This window comes from Rhea pennata, chromosome 6 (assembly GCF_028389875.1).
Source record: "Rhea pennata isolate bPtePen1 chromosome 6, bPtePen1.pri, whole genome shotgun sequence".
Classification (NCBI taxonomy): domain Eukaryota; kingdom Metazoa; phylum Chordata; class Aves; order Rheiformes; family Rheidae; genus Rhea; species Rhea pennata.
The window spans coordinates 14,101,400-14,120,325 of record NC_084668.1 but is presented as its reverse complement, the minus strand read 5'-3'; the positions used below and the strand labels follow the sequence as shown (position 1 = coordinate 14,120,325).

The window sequence follows — 18,926 nt, the reverse complement described above, 5'->3', positions numbered from 1 at the left end:
CAGGCTAGTTCTAGAAGGCAAACTGATCTCTGACTGCCCAGAGGTCAAATTCTATCTTGATACCAAAATATATAATTTCCATTGCAGTTACAAGAATTTTATTTGGATCTGAGATGAGAATTAGGCTATTTATTTGGAATTAATTACTGTTTTTTAAAGCAGAACTTGAGGAAAAAGTTATAGTAGCAGAGTTGAGGAAAAAGTACCTTGAATGTTGAGACAGGTAGATTTAAAAAAAAAAAAAAAAAGGTAGGTTATGCATTTGAATGTTTTCTGCATTCCAGCATATAAATGAGGACAGTATAAAGAAAGCTTTCCTATCTTGTATTTTCTATTCCTTTTTAATACCCTGCTTATTATAACTTGTGCCAGACTGTAGTGTGTGTTTGTATAAGTAATGTCATTTCTCTTTTGAGACATCTAAGCCAACAAATTACAAAGCCTCATAGTGTTGTTGTGTAATTTCTATGCATCAGATGAAAACTGATGGCAAGAACTTCTATTTCATTTATTCCAAGTAATGAATATTTTAAGTTGAAAGCTCAAATTTGTCTTCCAAAGAATGCATTGTACTTAAACTGTTTTTAATTATACCTAATATTAAAATTATTTCCATAATAATTGATGTATAATTAATTAATACCATAATAATTGGTATATGCCTATATTTACTTTCACCTTCCTTCAACAAAATAGAGTGACTAGTGACCCCTTTGAGATCGCCTAAAATAGGTGAAATGACTCTGCCGTTGCTTATTTGGTATTTAAAAATATCCTTGATCTACTGCTTTGCATAGCTATTCAAATAAAAGTACTGATATATGATATGACAGTGAACATATATTCGTGATACGTTCATGATAAATTTCTAAGTTGTGTGTAAATATGTAAGAAATACTATAGTTGAGTAAACCATAGCTATTCTGATGCAAAGTCAAGGTGTTTTAGGATATTAAATTAGTGGTCTTGGGAGAGGAATTTTTTTTTTTCCAAACTGCTATCATTACTGTTTTTAAGTAGTTCTTAACAGATATTTTTCAAATACCTCAAATGAGTGTGTAGAGCTTTTAATTGCAACTGTACTCAAACGTGTAAGTACCTTATCTGTTAATTGCCTATTAAGTTTATTCCCTGATTTGGCATTGCTTAGAGGCCTCAACAAGCAAGGAATTATTTGCCTATTTAGCAGATTATATCTGTGTTTAAATAAATCATTTAAAGGATGTCAGATGAAGCACTTAAGTGTCAAAGTTATTTTCACTGGTAATATAGCATGTTCTTGAATTGAAGTGGTTGTGTATTCTGTCAGTTATGTGACTAGAGTGCATATTCCAAGTTGATTTTCTTGTCATTGTTTAGATGTAGGGGGAAAAAATATTATCTATACAACTTTTTTCATTCAGTGTTGGAAGCCCTCTAAGCCCCAACTTCAATGGTTATTTTTCTATACTGGATTTTGCAGCACTATATTTTTGCCTTTTCTGTTCCATATGTTACTTCCTTTATGTATTTTGAAACTGTTCTAGTTCAAGAATTACTTTGTGTTTTTGTTTCTCTCTGGGTTTCTCTAAGCTTCTCTGTTTTCAGTTGGTTGCCCCCCTCCTTGACTGTTGTAATGTCAATAGTTAACATCACATTCTTAATGCTGTCCAGTGTACTTTAGCAGTCTCGATTCTTTGACAGCAAAATAAGCTGCTCAGCAAGTTCCTTTGCTCTTAGAGCTCAAATATCTGCTGGAAAAATCACTGGAGTCTCTTTAACAAAACAGTTTTGAGACTTTTGTCCCTGACCAAGAACTGACTTCCGTGTGTTTTTTTTTTCCTCTTTTTTTTTTTTTTTTTTTTTAAGTGTAGATTGTATATCTGAAGTTTGCACTTTGAATTTTTTTTCTCCTTGTTATCCCTCAGAAGGAAGCTGGCTAGATTCATGAAGTGATACATGGGCTTATCTGTCCAAATATGTGCTTGAACTTAAATAATACCGGCACTCATTAGATGCCTAGTCGATTGTTGCCTAATCCTATCCAAGTTTCTGCCCCTGGGCTTTTGCATAAAGTGCTTATACTGCTGGCACAATCTGTGTAGCACTTAAGCTTCCAAAGGACTTTATTCCACCTTTTGAGGGAGAAGGAACATCTTGGGTTTCTGGGAGCATGTGCTTGTAAAATTATAAGTCTTTCTGCTTCTGTCAGTAAATGTGTATGGGAGGGAAGGGTATAGATTTTTGTTTTGTTTTGTCAGTTCTATTTGTTTATATAAAGAGAATGAGACCTCCTATAGAATATGCTTTTTAACACAGAAGTTACTCTCCTAAGAAGTGGGGAATTGGGTTTGAAGTCGCTGCCTCAAATCAGATGAAGAAAGGTTTGAATGAATGGCCGTACCCAAGGGGAATGCTCGAGGACTGGGCATTGTATGCTGGAAGTACACCAACATCCATGCTTCCTTTCTTCATTTTTATTGCTTGGAGGGTTTTTTTTGTCCCCTTAATAAAGGGTCACAGATGTAGCTAGACATCATTTTGGCATTTTTCTTTCAGAGTTTCTTCTTGGATTCTGTAGGTAGCCTGCTCTTTTTTTTTTTTTTAAGTTACAATTTTACATGCTTTCTGGCTTATCTGTGGTTTTACTGTCAGGCCTCGAGTCTCTATTCACTCGTTGCATTCCCACTATTTTACTTTTCTCCCTCCTGAAGCAAGCTGACTGGTTTCCTGTCTCCAAGAGAATCACAGAATCGGCAAGGTTGGAAGGGACCTCTGGAGATCATCTAGTCCAACCTCTCTGCCCAAGCAGGGTCACCTAGAGCATGGTAGACAGGGTTGCATCCAGGCGGGCTTGAAGATCCCCGGAGAAGGAGACTCATCAACCTCTCTGGGCAGCGTGTCCCAGTGCTCTGTCACTCTCACAGGGAAGAAATTCCCCCTCACATTCAGACAGAACTTCCTATGCTTCAGTTTCTGCCCATTGCCTCTTGTCCTGTCACACGGGACAACTAAAAAGAGCTTGTCCTCGTCCCTTTGACACCCTCCCTTCAGGTACTTGTACACATTGATAAGATCCCCCCTCAGGCTTCTCTTCCCCAGGCTAAACATGGATGTAATTAATGTGATAGTCATTTCAGAACGGAATCCAGCTATGACTCCCCAAGACAGTCTTCTAGCACTGTCTCAAGAGATTTAATACACTGAAATGTCTGTATGTCATATCAAAATTGATCTAGTCCTAGTATTCTTCAGGGAAAGGTCTACTCTAAGAGCTGCTAGCAGTCAGCCGTAGAGCCAGGGCTTACACCCAAAAATGGTTAGCAAAGATAAGTTTCAAGCACCCAACTCATGTCTGGATTTTGCAGAACCCATGGTGGCAGGAAAAGGGTTGGTTCACTTAGGAGCCAGCATCTTACACTCTCCTTTAGCCTGAAGTTTGGTTCCTGGCTGTAATTGAGGTTAAGGGTGTGTTTTGAGAATCAGTGCTCTATATTGCAATGAAAGCCTTAAAAGCTATGAATAGAACCATTGTTAGGGTACCTTAAAGCTCTATCAGACCAAGTTCCTGTGAAAGTGCTGTTTTGCATTACAATTAAGCTGATCTAGCTGCTGCTCCTTTTCATCACCCTTTACCAGCTCTTCCTTCATGATTCGTGTCTGAACCAGTGATAACCATGTGGGTTATAAGAGTGTCTGATCAACTCTGTTCTCTAGAATATAAATTGAAGGGAGCAGAATTTCTTCCTCACCCCTAGTTATAATGGTTTAAGTGAGATGTGAACATGTATGCTCGCCAGCTCATACAACTTGTCAAATTCTCTTTCCAACTGTGCAACGGCTGGCAGAGCATTAGTTGTGCTTCATCATGAGAACTTTTCACTGGAATCTAAAATCTTTGCTGCACCTAGATAAGGCAGCCTGTAATTTCCCATAGTTGCCTTGTAGGATAGAAGTGTAAAAAGGAGGAGGTTGTTTACAATAAGGTTGCAGAAGTACATTGTTTATTGGCTGGGAAAGCCTTTTGAACAGCTAATGGACTTCGTTTTTGTTACATGACTTGCAAGAGCTCGTGACTTGCAAGTACTTCTGTACTTTATTGTTCTTTAATAGAAAATACATGGGAAGATGTGTGTATGTAATTCTTGTAGTTTCTAGATTCTTATTTTTTGTTTTGTCAACAGATACTCAGAATTTACTGTTTACTTTAGAAATCCAGTTTTTTTCTTTACCCTGATCTCATCATGTAACAGCAAATACAGTGTTTCTTAACCAGTAATGATAATGACTGCCCAGCTACAACACTGGGAGAGATGTTCCAGATCTATGACCAGTGAATCTAAGAATGAATAGGCCAGCAAAGAATTATCCTGCTAAAGAAGTTTACTGCTAGGTAAAACCAATTAAAATATTCTTATCTTCATGGGGGATTTGGTGCTGTGAAGAGAAAACAGAGTGCTGATGATGTCTTCTGCCCTACAAAGCTTGTAATCAAGCTCCCTCAACGGGCAAACTGGCTTATTTTGTTTGCACTTTCGCTTGTCTCTCCATCACCAAGAACCCAGTCAGTCGTTCAGAGTTAGGCATATCAGTTGTTCTTGAGGTGAATACCCGTTCCCAATTTTTAGAACAGGCACATGTGTGTACTTACCAACCTTCCCTTCTCTTCTAAACAGCTGGGATTGGATTCCTCATTTCAACTGTAGAAGTCTTGAAATGGGGAGGCATGTTGCCTTCAAGTTCTTCAGTCACAGGAACTTTTTCGTTTAGCTTGGATCTTGCCTTTTGTGAATGTTTGCTTTCTTATCAGCTAGACCTGTTTCAACATCACTAAACACAATGTTAACCTATGAGCAGGCTCTTCATTAAGTATAACTTAAAAAGAAAATGTCCTTTCAGACAGCTCTCATTATTTTGAAAAGATTTTATAGTATGTAAAATTAATGTAAAATTAGAGAGCCACTTTAAAAATCATTGCTCTTGAAAATTTTTGTAAAACCAACAGTAATTTTCTTAGATTAATTTCAAATGTAACCAGGAATAATTTTTATCTGAAATCATTTTTTTTAACTTTCAGCATGAATCTAGAGAAACATTACTAGGATTCAATATGGTGAATTATCGAGCATGTAAGAATTTGTGGAAAGCTTGTGTTGAACATCACACGTTCTTCCGTTTGGACAGACCACTGCCGCCTCAGAAGAACTTTTTTGCACATTATTTCACTTTGGGTTCAAAGTTCCGGTACTGGTAAGTGCTGATTTGAAATATATGGGGAGTAAAATAATTGAAGAGGCTTACTCTTCAATAGAGGTAGAGAATTTGTTGAAAGAGGCCATACTTCAAGTAGTTTTTGAATCCTACAACTGTCCCCCTCCTGCCTTGGCTTTGGCTTCAGATGTCAGTAGTTTTCTAGAACATCTTGGAAATATTACTGTTGTATGATTAGCAGTTGCTACAAACTGATACTTTGGGATTGTTGCAGAGGCTGCATGTCTTTGCCTATAGGAAAGAGCTGCCTATGTGCTGGGTTATGTTAGATTTAAAAATGTTTTCTTGGAACTTCAGTCTTTGACCTGGTGTTTTTGAAAACTGGTGGAGCTAAGATCTTGTATGCAGCAACGTGGACAAAACAAACCTAAAAAAAGATCAAATAGGAGTCAGCAGGGAGAATCTTGTCCAAATAAAGTCCATTTAAGCTAGACGCATACAGACAACCAGATTAAGCAAAAAGGCATGCATGTTCCACACCATAACCAGAAGTTTAGAAAGTAAGGATGAAATGAAATCCCTAATTTTTAGGGGTGAATTTGACATAACAGGCAAAAAAGTTAGTGATGCAAAGAATGATAGTAGAATAACTGTAGTTCCCAAATGTAATGTAATGATAGAGTAGTTGGCATTGGTTTTTGAGGTGCTTTCTTTAAAAGAAAGCTCAGTGTTAAGTGAGTTAACTGTCTCTGCAAGTAATGCAGAATTCTTATGGTTTAAATTGTTCCTAAATGAGGGAAGTAATAGTGGAGTTACTGTGGATCATCTGTGTAGAATGGCAGCAGTGTCTGTGATATACAAAGGGAGATGATGATGAAAAGCTAGAAAGCACAATAGCAGGCTATTTCTGTTACACTCGTGAACTGAATAAATGTTTCAAGAGGAAAGTAATTCAGAGACTAAATTTTTACACCATCTGTTCCTTTAACCAACATTCATAGCACCCATTTAAGAAACAGCATTCTGCAGTCCTGAACAGTGTTCAAGAATTGGTTCAGTATTACTGTAGTGAATTTTGAGAGTTTTTTTAATTTCTATAAAAATTTTGAATTTGAATCTATTGTGGTTACTATTGTAGAATAGTTCTCTGATAACATTCAACGTAATGTAAGATAAAAAGGGAAACTGTATAAAAATGAGGAAGATCATTAAGATTAATGAAGTAGCTAAAAGGCTAGAATTTCTGTGGCTATCGTAAGGTTGTTTAGAGAAAGCGTAATAGTAGTAATGTTATATACACAGAGAGATTAAGAGCACTGGGCTTTGTTCCGTCAGGTGAAAGGGAAGCTAAGGGAGGATTTAGTAGCAGCCTGAAGTGACTTCAAGGATGGTTACAGAAATGATGGAGCCACATTCTTTCCATTAGTGGCAGATGATGTGAAAAGGGGCAACAGCCACAAATTTCAGCTTGACAGATTCCATATGGACATTAGGAAAAGACTTTTTCTCTAGGAGGGTAGTGCATCACTGAGTAAGCTACCCAGGAGAGGTTGTAGAATCTGTCTTTGGAGGTTTTCAAAACTTGTCTAGACAAAGCCATGGCCAGACATCATTTGCTGTTATATTTAAGTAGAACTTCCCATATTTCAATTTGTCCCTGTTGCCTCTTGTCCTATCACTGGGCACCACTGAGAAGAGCCTGGCTCCATCTTCCTAGCGCCCTCCTATCACATATTTATATATATTGATAGGATCCTCCTGAGCTTCCCTTATTCCAAGGCTGAACAAAATCTGACAGCTTCTTCTGGTATGTCAGAGGCTCCAGGCCCTTAACTGTCTTTATGGCCTTTTGCTGGACTTGCTCCAGTAATGTCCACGTCTGTCTTGTTCTGGGGAGCCCAGATCTCCAGATGCAGAGTCACCAGTGGTGAGTAAAGGTGCTTTCCAGCCATTGGGCTCCCAGCCTGTACTGATGCATTCTTCTCCAGGTACAGGTCTTTGCATTTGCTTTCGGTGAACTTCATGACTCCTGTTGGCCTATTTTTTTCAGCCTCCAGGAGTCATTCACTCTTTCAGTTATCAGGTTGTGGAGTTCTTTGCAAAAGGATGTTGTAGAGACCAGAAGTCTAAATCAATTTCTAAAAGCAAGTAGAAAAAGTGAAAAAAAAAAAAGCAAGTAGAAAAGGTGAAAAAGTGTTTTAATGGCTACTAAGTAAAATGTGGTTAAGTATGTGACTTGGAAAGTTCCTAAGCTGCGGACTGCTGGAAGCTGGAGCATATACAGGGAGAAGAATGATTTATCTGTTTGCTTTGATACGATACTGATGTGCTTATCTAATTTCTTAATGATATTCTACTTAATTAAATAGCAACTTGGAAGTTTTCTTTCAAACCTTAAGGACCCAAACCTCCAAATACTGATACAGAAATGAATTGCCAGAAGTGAGTGGTCCAAATTTAGTGTTCTCTGATTAGTCATATAGTCCTCTAAAGTTAAAATCACAGTATCGTGTGTGAATGAGGGCTGGCACTAAGAAACTGCTGCTAAGTTGACGTCATCAGGTGCTTACCCCAGCTTCAACAGCATGTCTGTTGCCGTTAATATGTACTGCAGATGTGCCTTTGGTGGTGTGGGAACTGCATCATTTTCTAAGTCCATGTTAGCAATACACAGAGATCCCACTTGAGTACATTCTGTACAGTAGCTGCTTAGGAAGATACCGATCTTCTTTTTTCACTAGAAAAACACCAGTCTTCGTTCTTGAGTCAGTAATTGTCATGAGTGAAATACTTGCTGCCTTTTTCCCCAAAGTCTGCTTTTTCTCTTATGAGGAAGGACACGCTGCCCGACAGGAAATCAACCAAACATATCCTTACAGATGGACATCCTAATATGATTTCTGCGGCCAACTATAGATGAGAAGTCATTATGTATGGATAAGGCTGTTTTCAGTTTCTTTAACCAGTTCCACTATAGCAGAAGCTTGAGAGCAGTGAGATCTAGGACTTGAGCAAGGATCACCACCTAGATCCTACACTAAGAACGTGCCTTTTCTGTTATTCCTCACCTGTTCTTCTAAAGGAGTCATTTTTTAATTCTGTCTGCCTTATGGTGAAGAACAGGATACACTGATGATCTTGTTACCTAAAAATTTTGCTCAACGTATTGTTTCTGCGCATATTAATTGCGGGAGGTAACTCAGGAATTAGCCTAGGAGGAGTACAGTGGAGATGCTATTACTTTTAATAGTGGCTATGACAAGGGAGATTATAGTGTTAAGTATTTTCTAAAAGATGAATGCAGAATTTACATACTTGCTTTGGGTAGGGAAAAAAAAAGAGAAAATCTAAAGCTTTTATAAAGCTTTTTATTAATTAGCTTAATTAAAAGCTTAATATTATTTAGTCTTTCTTACAGTCTGACTCTAATGGGAAAGACAACTTACACTTCCAGCAGTTACCCAAATGCTGCCTTAAGTTGCACAGTTGCACTGCACTAGCTACCTTGTTGTACTAGCTAGACTGAAAAGAGGTTGGTGTGGGTGGTGGGGTTTTTTGTTTTGTTTTGTTTTTTGGGATGGTTCAATTTTAAGCAAGAAATTGTTATTCAAAGTTTGCATTTAGTGGTTTTGTTTTGTTTTGTTTTCTAGTGGGAGAACAGAGGTCCAGTCTGTGCAGTATGGTAAAGAAAAAGCAAACAAAGACAGGGTATTTGCAAGGTAAGGAATTTGCATTTGTTCAGGATTTAATTATGGCCATGTCTACATCTGCCAAACTGGCAGCAGTAATTTGTTAGTAGTAGTTTTCTGATATGCCAGTTGGTTTCAGCAAGTCATCTTTTTGTACGTCTTCAGATGTTACGGGAAGGTGTCAGTGTTTTCTATTTGTAAAAATGTGAAATAAAGAGTGACCTTTGTTTACTATTGCTGGTAGCACGCCTTAACCATATTGAAAAGTTGAGTTTTAATATGGGAAGATGCCTCTTTGAGGGCAGTGGGAGAATCTTATGACAGAAAAGTTAATAAGGCTATGGCTTCACATTAACTACTTTTATATATTTTCAGAGAGAGTCAAAATTGCCTTCCGTCTGTGTAGTTCATAGCACAATGAGGACTAACACACTTAACATCATTGCAAAGAATGGTCTCTCTAACTGTACTATTAAAACAAAGAGTTAATGGATATGTTTTTGCACTGAGAGCAGCCTATAACTGTATATACGTACTTCCTTTGGAATAGGTTACTGAGAGTGCCTGACTTGGTGAAAACAGTTTGATCACTATAGTTTTCCTAATGAGTTTTTTTTACCATGAAAAGTTCAACTCAAAGCAAGCTGCTTCTGAAGAGGCTCTGTCACAGACTACTTGACAGAAGCTATTATTTGTGTGTTCAGCTTCTAGAAGGGGTGGTAGGTTTAGTGATTTTTAGAAAATAGATTTAATTCTTCAGTCAGAAAGGATGATACAATCTTCAAAGGGATAACTGCTACTGCATCCATTTGGCAGCTTTTGCATGTAATATAAAGAAACCTTATGAGTGGGGAACATCTTCTGCATTATTTTGTACTTAAGAAAATTCTACCGAGCTGGGGAATGTATGTTAGCATAGTTACCTACCTGCCTGTAATAGCAAGCATAGCAACCAATCTCAAGCACCTGCAAATGCTGTTTTTTCAGAGCATTTGTGAGTTCTGCCCTGTTTTTTCTTTTTTTTTTCTTTTTCTTTCCTTTTTCCTTCCCACGAGGCAGCAAATTGGCCTCCTTCATCAGAGGACTTTCTGCCTGTTTTCAGGACTGTTTCTACTCAATTTCAGATCTGCTGCAGGCATAGCAACACGAGAATTATGAAATACATTAACATTGCTAAAACTGAGTTTCTTGTGGTTGGTCGTAGAAATGAATATAGCTAATAATTAAACAACTAATCATTAATTTGATTATGCTGATCACCTGTTGCCCCCCCCCAGTATTCTTTTATTTTCCTTTTTTTTAGGTAGTACTTCTTAAGTCTACTTCCATTTTGCTTTTTTCTACTCTGCCCCTTTGTCCCCCACCTCGCTTTTTCCCTTGTGCAACCTAATGTGGGGTTTTAGCTGGACACACGATAGAAACCCAGCTCCATAGTAGAAGGATTTTGGGGGTGAAAGTGCTGTAGCATATTTGTTCAATAGGTAAATTTTATAATACTCGTTCATTGTGTGTTGTAGACTGTTGTTCTTCATGTTTAATTTGCTTTGGGGTCTGGGTTTGATTTCTATTTGGGGGAATTCTTTTAGCATTCAAAAGGCAACTACCAGCACTGTGACAACTTAAGTTGTTCAGTATTTGTTTTCTTGATGATTATAAATTAGTTAAAAACTATGTATTTCTCACTGCCCTTTGAACTTGGCAATTTCCCACAGCTAAGTGGAATAGAAAAGAGAGCCTGGCCTTCATTTTGGGAAGTATATACATTGTTTTAGAATCTATTATTCAGTAGATGGCACTCTTCCCTTTGAGTCAAAACTGAACAAGTGGTGCTGAAGTCATTTATCTTTTGTAATATATATTCTGAACGAAGTTAAAGGCACCATTACGACTGCTTTGATGTTTTTCTCAAGTCTTTTCATTTTTTTTAAGTTAATAAGACACTTGACCCTTCTATCCTCAGTAATTACATTTTCTGTTGTTACTGTAAGTCTTTAGGTAGAGGAATGCAGCATTCTTCCTTACTTTTTGAGCTCTTTTGTAATGTTTATGACTGATAAAACTCTGACGCCTGCATGTGTATGCCACAAAATGGGCTGAATTTAGTGGTGTATCATAACAAATACACCTGGAAAGGCCACTAGTAGGTTAGCTGGTTCTTCCTTCTAGTCTCCCCATCACACTGCATGATTAGTGCATTTTGAGTTATAAGGGTTTTCTTTAATATCCTCAAGGGTGGAAAAAAAGTGAAATGCAAGACATTACCATTTAGTGTAAGGAGCTTAATCTAAGAGCTTTGTCTTTAAATTCTTGTCTACTGAACGTTTACATTTCAAGTTCTAATACTGTATAGATGTTCACCCTTCTGTATTCATACAGAGGCTAAATTTTGCTTTTTAAGGTTTTCTTGATATGGTATGGGTTTTGTTCCTGGAACCTGCCTTTCTCTTTCTGAGTACATCTCTCTCAGACATGGTAATTGTTTTGTGTAGCAACTTCTTAAAGGTGTCAAACTGTGGATTTTGGTTGCTTCTGCTTTCAGAAGTATTTTAGGTATTTGTTGCCTTTTGTTGTGAAGCTAGGCACATGCTAGCATCCCAGTCAGGACTTCCTTGAGAATTAAAGCTGCCACATTAAAAAATGGAATAATTACTGCTGCTGGTATGATTACTACATCTGAAAAATTATTCAAGATCTATTATGAGCAGCATAAAAACTCCCACTGATGTTCAGTGACTGACCTGATAGGGAAAAAAAAATGCTGGGTTGTTGTAGGTTTTCTTTTTTTTCCTAGAGCTATCTAGACTTACCCTCTGTTTCCTTCATCCATATCTAACTAAAATTGCTTTATTGAGCTAGTACTGTCTAAGCAAAGCTTTTGAATTATTTCATTGTAAGTGAACAATAGATATTTGCAGTGAGATGTTATTTGAATAGTCTACTTGTTCTAAGCTAGGAAATGATAATTATCACAAGTAATGATCTTTTAGCCTTTGGCTACTGAATAGAATATAGATCCAGAGCATAAAATGTGGAAATAAAATTTCCTGGCACCCATTCAAAAAAACTAAGCAATTATAACCTATGGTTGGCAGGTTTAGCTGTTTGTCCTCAGGTCTTTACTTTAAATGCAGTTGAAGTAGTACTCAGGGTTGTTTGTTTTTTGTTTTTGTTTTTGTTTTTTTGCTGTAAAAATATATAAAAATTAATTTAAATGTCTGAATCTGTTATTGTAAAGGAGGTAGCCTATATAAATTTGTTAAACGTTTTTGTGGGTACTCTTTCTTAATATTCTTGCGGCCTTAACTTAAGCATTTAGAAGAATACTGCTGCAGTTTAGATTCCCCCCCCCCTCCCCCCCATCTTCATTATAGATGTCTTTCGCTTGGCTTCATTTGTTGCAGGATATTCACAAACCAAGAAAACCGTAAGAATTCCCAGGAATATAATATCAGTGGATAATAAAAGAGAAGAAGTTCTGTCAATGCATGAATTGAGAGTTCTTAAGGAGTGTTGCTCTCTCTTAGAGTTATATCAAAATATTCTAATTCTCTTCATTTCTGCTAGTATTTACTGGAGCTAAGAGAAGGTCATTTTGTCATATTTACAGTGAATAGGTATCTCAGTCAGTTACTTGTATTTCCAGACTCCATATTGTGAAGTTAAAACCCCTGCTTTCAGAAATCCAATCTAATTGCTTCCATCATTCCTAATTTTTTTTAAACTGCATCTGTCATTTATGGTATATTTGCACATTTATATATAATTTCAGTCTGTCTCTGCATCTGAAGCAGTAGTCTCCAGTTCTGCTGAGAAACACATTCCCTGTATTATGATTGGCAAAATGTGAAGTAAGCTCCAAGTTATGCTTTCTTTTGGGGGATGGAAATGGTTGAAAATGTTCCCACCTGTGTTCGAATACCTAAAGAACTTCTGAAAGCAGAAGCAGCTGAAACAAATCCACAGCTTGACACCCTTCAAGAAGTTGCTATACAAAACAATTACTGTGTCTGAGAAAGAAGTACTCAGAAAGAGAAAGGCAGGTTCCAGGAACAAAACCCACACTGTACCAGGAACCTTAAAAAACAAAATTTAGCCTCTTTCTCTTTATCCCTCTCTTTTCTGACGGCTGCTCTTCAGCAGTGGGATGCAGAACAAATTCTGTCTTTGAAAGCCTTTGTGTGCTGTAGCTGAGCCGGTATCATTTGGGTGTTTGCTGGCTTCGCAATTTGTGCTGCTCTTTAGTTTTTGTTTGACATAATATTGCAATGTGTAAAACTGACTTTTCTTGATTTGGGGGCAGTTAAGGATTTTAGTCTTGTGCCTGTTCAGATAGATAGGACTTCTAAGGAATATGTCTCTGCAGATGCACTGATAATATTAAATTTTAAATTAGTTTTCTCTTTTAACTAGCAATGCCATCTAATGGGGGTACAATAGAAGCATCCAGACTGAGAATTCTGCTAGAGTAGAATTGAATATTTCAGTGTTTGTAAAAACTTTCACAAGTTTTTACAGTTTACTTCCCCTCCACCCATCTCCTTAGCTACACTCTCATGAGAAAGTTACTTGAATAGTGTAAAGAATTAGTAATACAGAAGAAATTTGCAGGAATATTCACAATATAGCTAAAAGTGAATCAAAACAAAATTTATTGTTAGATACAGAGGTGTTGGCAATGAGAGCTAGTACCAGAAAGCCACAGCACTGAAGTTCGGCGCTGCAGTGTGGTAATGTTTTCTTTGAAATTTCTGCAAATACAGGAAACGGAGGCAACAAACATGAGTGGGTGGGACTTTGAGGTTAGCACTGTTAATAAAATAATTGAAACTAACCTTTGCTGATAAGAGCTGCAGCTGTTTATGATGGTGGCGAAATATAATTTCTTAAAGATCAAACCCTATCCACAGTAAATAAGGTGAGTTTTTTTAACATCAAACTTTTTGATAGGGAAAAAGATGATGCTTTTGTCGTTTTAAAGTTGTGTTTATCTGTTGCATGGATTGGGGAAGTTTTTCAAAACTGAGTAGTTACAATTTATAGCTTAAGATAATGGGTTTTTTGAAGAGGTCAGAAATGCCATTTGGGAAAAAATTATTTTTTCTCTTCTACCGGTCTTTTGTGTCTTTTCGTAGTTTAATATCTGTTTCATACAGGCAAGAATAGTGTCTTTTTAAAAAACAAAAAAAACCCTGTTCTTAGGCAATTTTTTTAAAAAGTCATATGGTCCACTTTTTTTTTCTATTTTTAGTGAAAGTGAGCAAGGTTGAATGGCCTTTACATGTCAGTTAGAAAATACTGCGTCTTCATTCCTGTATTTAGCTAATAACACACTTTGTTCATCAGCATTTTCCCTTTAGCTAGTCGTCTGGCAGTAGACTCTACCTCTTGCCAGAACTGTCTTTTGATGCTCTTCTGCTGGCTGCAAGCTTACTGTCAGCAAAGTCCAGCTAATGATTACCTTCTATTAATCAAAGAATAACAAACGGATAAAATATTAGACATGTTTTAGTTAATTTCTGCTGATTTCTTGTTACTTTGCCTCTTCAGAACTATTCAGATACGCTACCAGTGTGAAGAAAAATCTCAAAAGTTGAGTTGCTCACAGCTGAAGCAAATTAAACAAATTCAAATGTTAGTTTAACTCACATGATATCAAGCTAATTATTTTTGAATTAAATTACAACTATTTAAATACAGTAATATATACAAGGATACTATATGCCTTATTCTTCAGGTAATGGAAAATTGATAATATTTTGCCTGTTGCAGAGTGTCAATATACTTTTAGAATTTTTCAGATGACGTAAGGCCTGAATCACTGATGTTTAGAATAACCTATCTCATTTATCTGACATTTCTGTAAGGTGTTGCATGGTAAGTCTTTAGAACAGCAAAACAGTGTGCAATGCATGTTTGAAACTGTTTGGGAGTAAAAAACGAACAATAACGATAAAAACACACCCACCCAGCCACCACCACTCCTTTAGTACTGAACAAATGCTGTTGGTATTAATAAGACACAGATGTTCCTGCATTTGGATATAGATTATTCAGTGTGACATTTGCTTGGTTATTATTTTAGACTTTTTTGGTCACATTCAGGACTGTCTACTAAAGGTGGTATGCAGTGGGCTTCTGCTGAATTTAAATTTCGTGAGAAGCAAAAATGTATCTGAGAGTAAAGTTCTCATTTTCATAAGGATGCACGTTGAGAATTTAAGGAACTACTGACACACAGTTTCTTGTTTCTAGACTTGCACTTTCAGTAAATCTATAAGATAGTGATGGTGAGATAAGGAATATTTGCCACATGTCTGGATGACAGAAAAAGCAGAAGTTATTTTGTGATACACATTTATGGAACTGGAGAAAGGAATGGAGGAAAGAACTGGCCCAGAAATTCGTTGTCACTTATTACGCAAAGTTAGAGACTACTGATGAAATTGAGGTATCGCTGGAGTAAAAGAGCATTGGGTAATGATACAGGAGAAATTGAATTATATAAGGCCATCAGAGTAGTAGAAGTAAAAACTCACTTATGCAAAATGCAAGGACATATTGTTTACAAGAATTTTTGTTGTTGTAGCCAGCAAAAAAAAAAAAAAAAATCTGGATATGTTTAGTCATAGGATGATGGAGTCATCCGTGCGATGCTACTACGAAAAAGGCAATCACACTTCTTGGATGCATCATTTGAGGAGTCCAGTGTAAAAGGGAAACACTCTGAGAGATTGTGAACATAGCCTCATCTCAGCTCAAGAAAAATGAGGGAAAAAAAAACAGCTAAAGAGAAGAGTAGATATCCTGGGATGACTGGAGGATAAGAAGGTTTCCTTAGTACTGAAAAATGACAATCAATAGAAAATATTCCTTTCATATAAAAACATGGGGATACCCATCTTCAACCTGAAGGACATGTTTAGCACAAAACCAAATTAAGTCTGGAAATTGTTCAGGAGGAAGTTCTAAATAGAATGATTGCATCTGGTCTACTAGAGGCAGAACATTTACTAGGAGAAAGCCCCGATGAAAATCCCTGAGGGAACAAAGCCCAGCAGCTCCATTGCTATGGTGATGTTTACCCTCCTTTGAGTGCTCTAGATTCTTTTGGAGTTTTATAGACTGATGTTCCCATTGCTTTATTCAGGTATTAATCCTGAGATGGCTGAACAGTTTTATTACTTAGACCTGTCTTCATTTTTAAGTTCAGACTTCTTGATGAGTGTTCTGTTTCACTATGATTCTCTTTGAGGTATGGGAAATGGTTAATGAAGTTTGAGTTTCTTTTTCCATCTTCTCCACCTCCCTCCCGGCCAACAGTTGTCAAATATCATACACTGAAGTTATCCAAATGAGCCAGTTAACTTGAATAATAGAATCTGCAAATAATGTTACAACATCAGAGGGACTGATACTCTTGTGTGAAGTCCAAAAAGTAGAGTGCAATACATGGAGAAAATGTGGCATTGTCCATGTAAACATAGTTTTGCATTATGCATTTGCTTTCTTCCATATAGTTTAGATTTCTATGATAGACCATCCACAGGTTCTGGCAGTACACTTTGTGTGATTTTGTTCTTACCTCATATTTTTTGATCAGCCATTTCACTTTCTTCTTCTAGGTCCCCCAGTAAACCCTTGTCACGGAAATTAATGAGTGGGATGGACTGGGAAGTAGTGAGTAGGAACTCGCTGTCTGATGACAGGTTAGAAACCCAGAGCCTGCCATCACGATCTCCACCTGGAACCCCTAATCAGTAAGTAGAGTGGATGCTTCTCCCTATGGAAGTGACTGTCTGCCTCTAATGGAAGTAACCTGCTTGTGTGATAGAAAAATCAATGTGTTACGGAGACAAGTAGACTTCACAGAAATATGTGAAGATTAGCTCTCTGGAACATTTACCTTCTTGTGAGATAAACTATTTGAGTGTTAATTCTCATTTTAGGTGTAAAGTGTAAGATGTAGCACTTCCTAATAAATTTGGGGATTTCTTTAAATATTCTACAGCATAGTTAAATAATTCGCTTGGCTGAGAGGAGGAAAAAAATCTGATGTTTCAGAAGTAATGATTCGGTACTTTATTCATAGAATGCTATTTTTTGTAAACATTGGAGAAAATTACTTCATCAGAAATCCTTGCAGGTTTTTCTCCCTTGGTTTGTCTGCTTCTCTTTTGTTCCTTTCAAAGCTCGCACTTTTCACATGATAAAGCTTTCTGTTTTATGTTTATTGCTAGTGAGAAATCATTCCTGATCTCTTTTGGAAAATAACCATTTTTCACAGTGTACTGAAACTGGTTTAGAATCAGTAATTATCCAATTTTATATTGCATAAATCATAAAGTGTTAAGATTCTTCGGCATTGCAGTGTATTATTCGATAGAATGTTGTTGTAAGCATCCATTGCATTTTAAAATTATTAAAAACATTGCGTAATGATAATGCTTATACTTTAAGATTAAAAAAAAATCATGCCAGTTTGAAAGCATTCTTTTAAGAATAATACGTATGTCACTATGCTAACTTTCAAACAGGAGAATTACATCACAGAAATGAGAAGGCTCTAAGAGTAATATTTGTGATTGTTATAGGAGAAGATGCTAGGGATGAAATGTTGATCTGACTGAGTCCAGATTCAGTTCTGTCATGAACTTAACAGAACCAGGATTTCTTGTCTCATTGACTCAGTCTTACTGACAGTCAGTCCTGTAACCTGCTCGTTGGACCATATTACTTTCAGGGTTCTTTAATAAATAAATAAATATAATTGAAAAATACTAGCCATGTGGTGCCCAAATAAATTTTGGGCACTTTCAAGAAGAAAATTATGAAGCATGGCATGTTCATCTGGCAACATTGTAGTTTCAAAAATCACTAAAACAATTAAGTGCAATATTTCAGAAAAGAATCACTCAAATAGAATTAGTCGTTACTTAAATTATTTAATAAAACTATGCATATGAACATATGCCCTGCACTGAGGGAAAAATATTATTTTAGCATTCCTGTATAGTGCTGTAAGAAAGGTAGAGTAATAAAGAGATTTTTTTTCACGCTGCATAGCTATGCTTTCTCTTTTAGTCGCAACTCTACCTTCACTCAAGAAGGAGCCCGTTTACGACCCTCATCAGTTGGACATTTAGTGGACCATGTGGTTCACACTTCACCAAGTGAAGTATTTGTGAATCATAGATCTCCATCTTCCACCCAGGCTAATAGCATAATACTGGAATCATCACCGTAAGTGCCGTTGGTTGTTACTATATGGTAGTGTGCAGAAATTAAAAATTAAATTATGCTGGAGTAAAGGCTTATGTATAACATGTTCCTGGTGTAGGACTGTCATTTTTGTCAGTGTAAATGTAGATTTGCTGCAATATGACCATCACTGGCTGGATGTTGATGCAAATGTCATTTTTGGTAGAACTTTAAGTAGTTTTGTGATACAGGTTTTTGATTCTCATGAGTTTGGAAATTTTGCTTTTTGTCAAGGCACAGAAGTGCAAATCAGCTGTACAAATTACTTAAGAGTCAAAATACCTTTTAAGTACCCCAGATTTTTGAGGTTCTTCACATGCTTTGGTTTTATTATAGAATAGGATCTTTTAATTTTTTGAAGATAGCACTTTTGAATATTTAACAGAAGAAAAACTGTGGTGACCCTGCTTAAGCAGGGAGGTTGGACTAGATGATTTCCAGAGTTCCCTTCCAACCTTACCCATTCTGTGATTCTGTGCTGTAAGTCTACCAATGCTATGACTGCAAAATGAAAAAATAGTATTATATATGAAGTTCAGTAGGATAACATAACTTTTGTGGATATGAATTATGGAAATCTTTCTTTTTCCTTGCAGCACTTTTCTTGTTTTATATAGTTGCAATCTAACAGACTGTATACTGTTTTAAAATCAAAATAGAGGAATGCAAATGGAAGCTTCTCTTAGCGGGAATTCTGTGCTTGTGGGAAAGACCATTTATTTCCAAACAAGTTATTCAAAGATTTGAAATACTCAAAAAGTAACTAGCAGCCGTAGTACAGATGATTTG

At 36.7% G+C, this 18,926-nt stretch overlaps 1 protein-coding gene across 4 annotated transcripts in view; it reads left to right on the top strand.

Annotated features, from left to right (window-relative positions):
- PTPN4 (protein tyrosine phosphatase non-receptor type 4) overlaps positions 1-18,926 on the top strand; it is a 73,368-nt gene that overhangs the window by 31,292 nt on the left and 23,150 nt on the right. For all 4 annotated transcript variants that reach the window (XM_062578216.1, XM_062578213.1, XM_062578215.1 and 1 more), the window contains exons 11-14: positions 5,057-5,229; positions 8,841-8,909; positions 16,502-16,636; positions 17,961-18,119. In XM_062578216.1, coding sequence (XP_062434200.1) covers positions 5,057-5,229; positions 8,841-8,909; positions 16,502-16,636; positions 17,961-18,119 — 536 coding nt within the window. The remainder of the gene's footprint in view (positions 1-5,056; positions 5,230-8,840; positions 8,910-16,501; positions 16,637-17,960; positions 18,120-18,926) is intronic.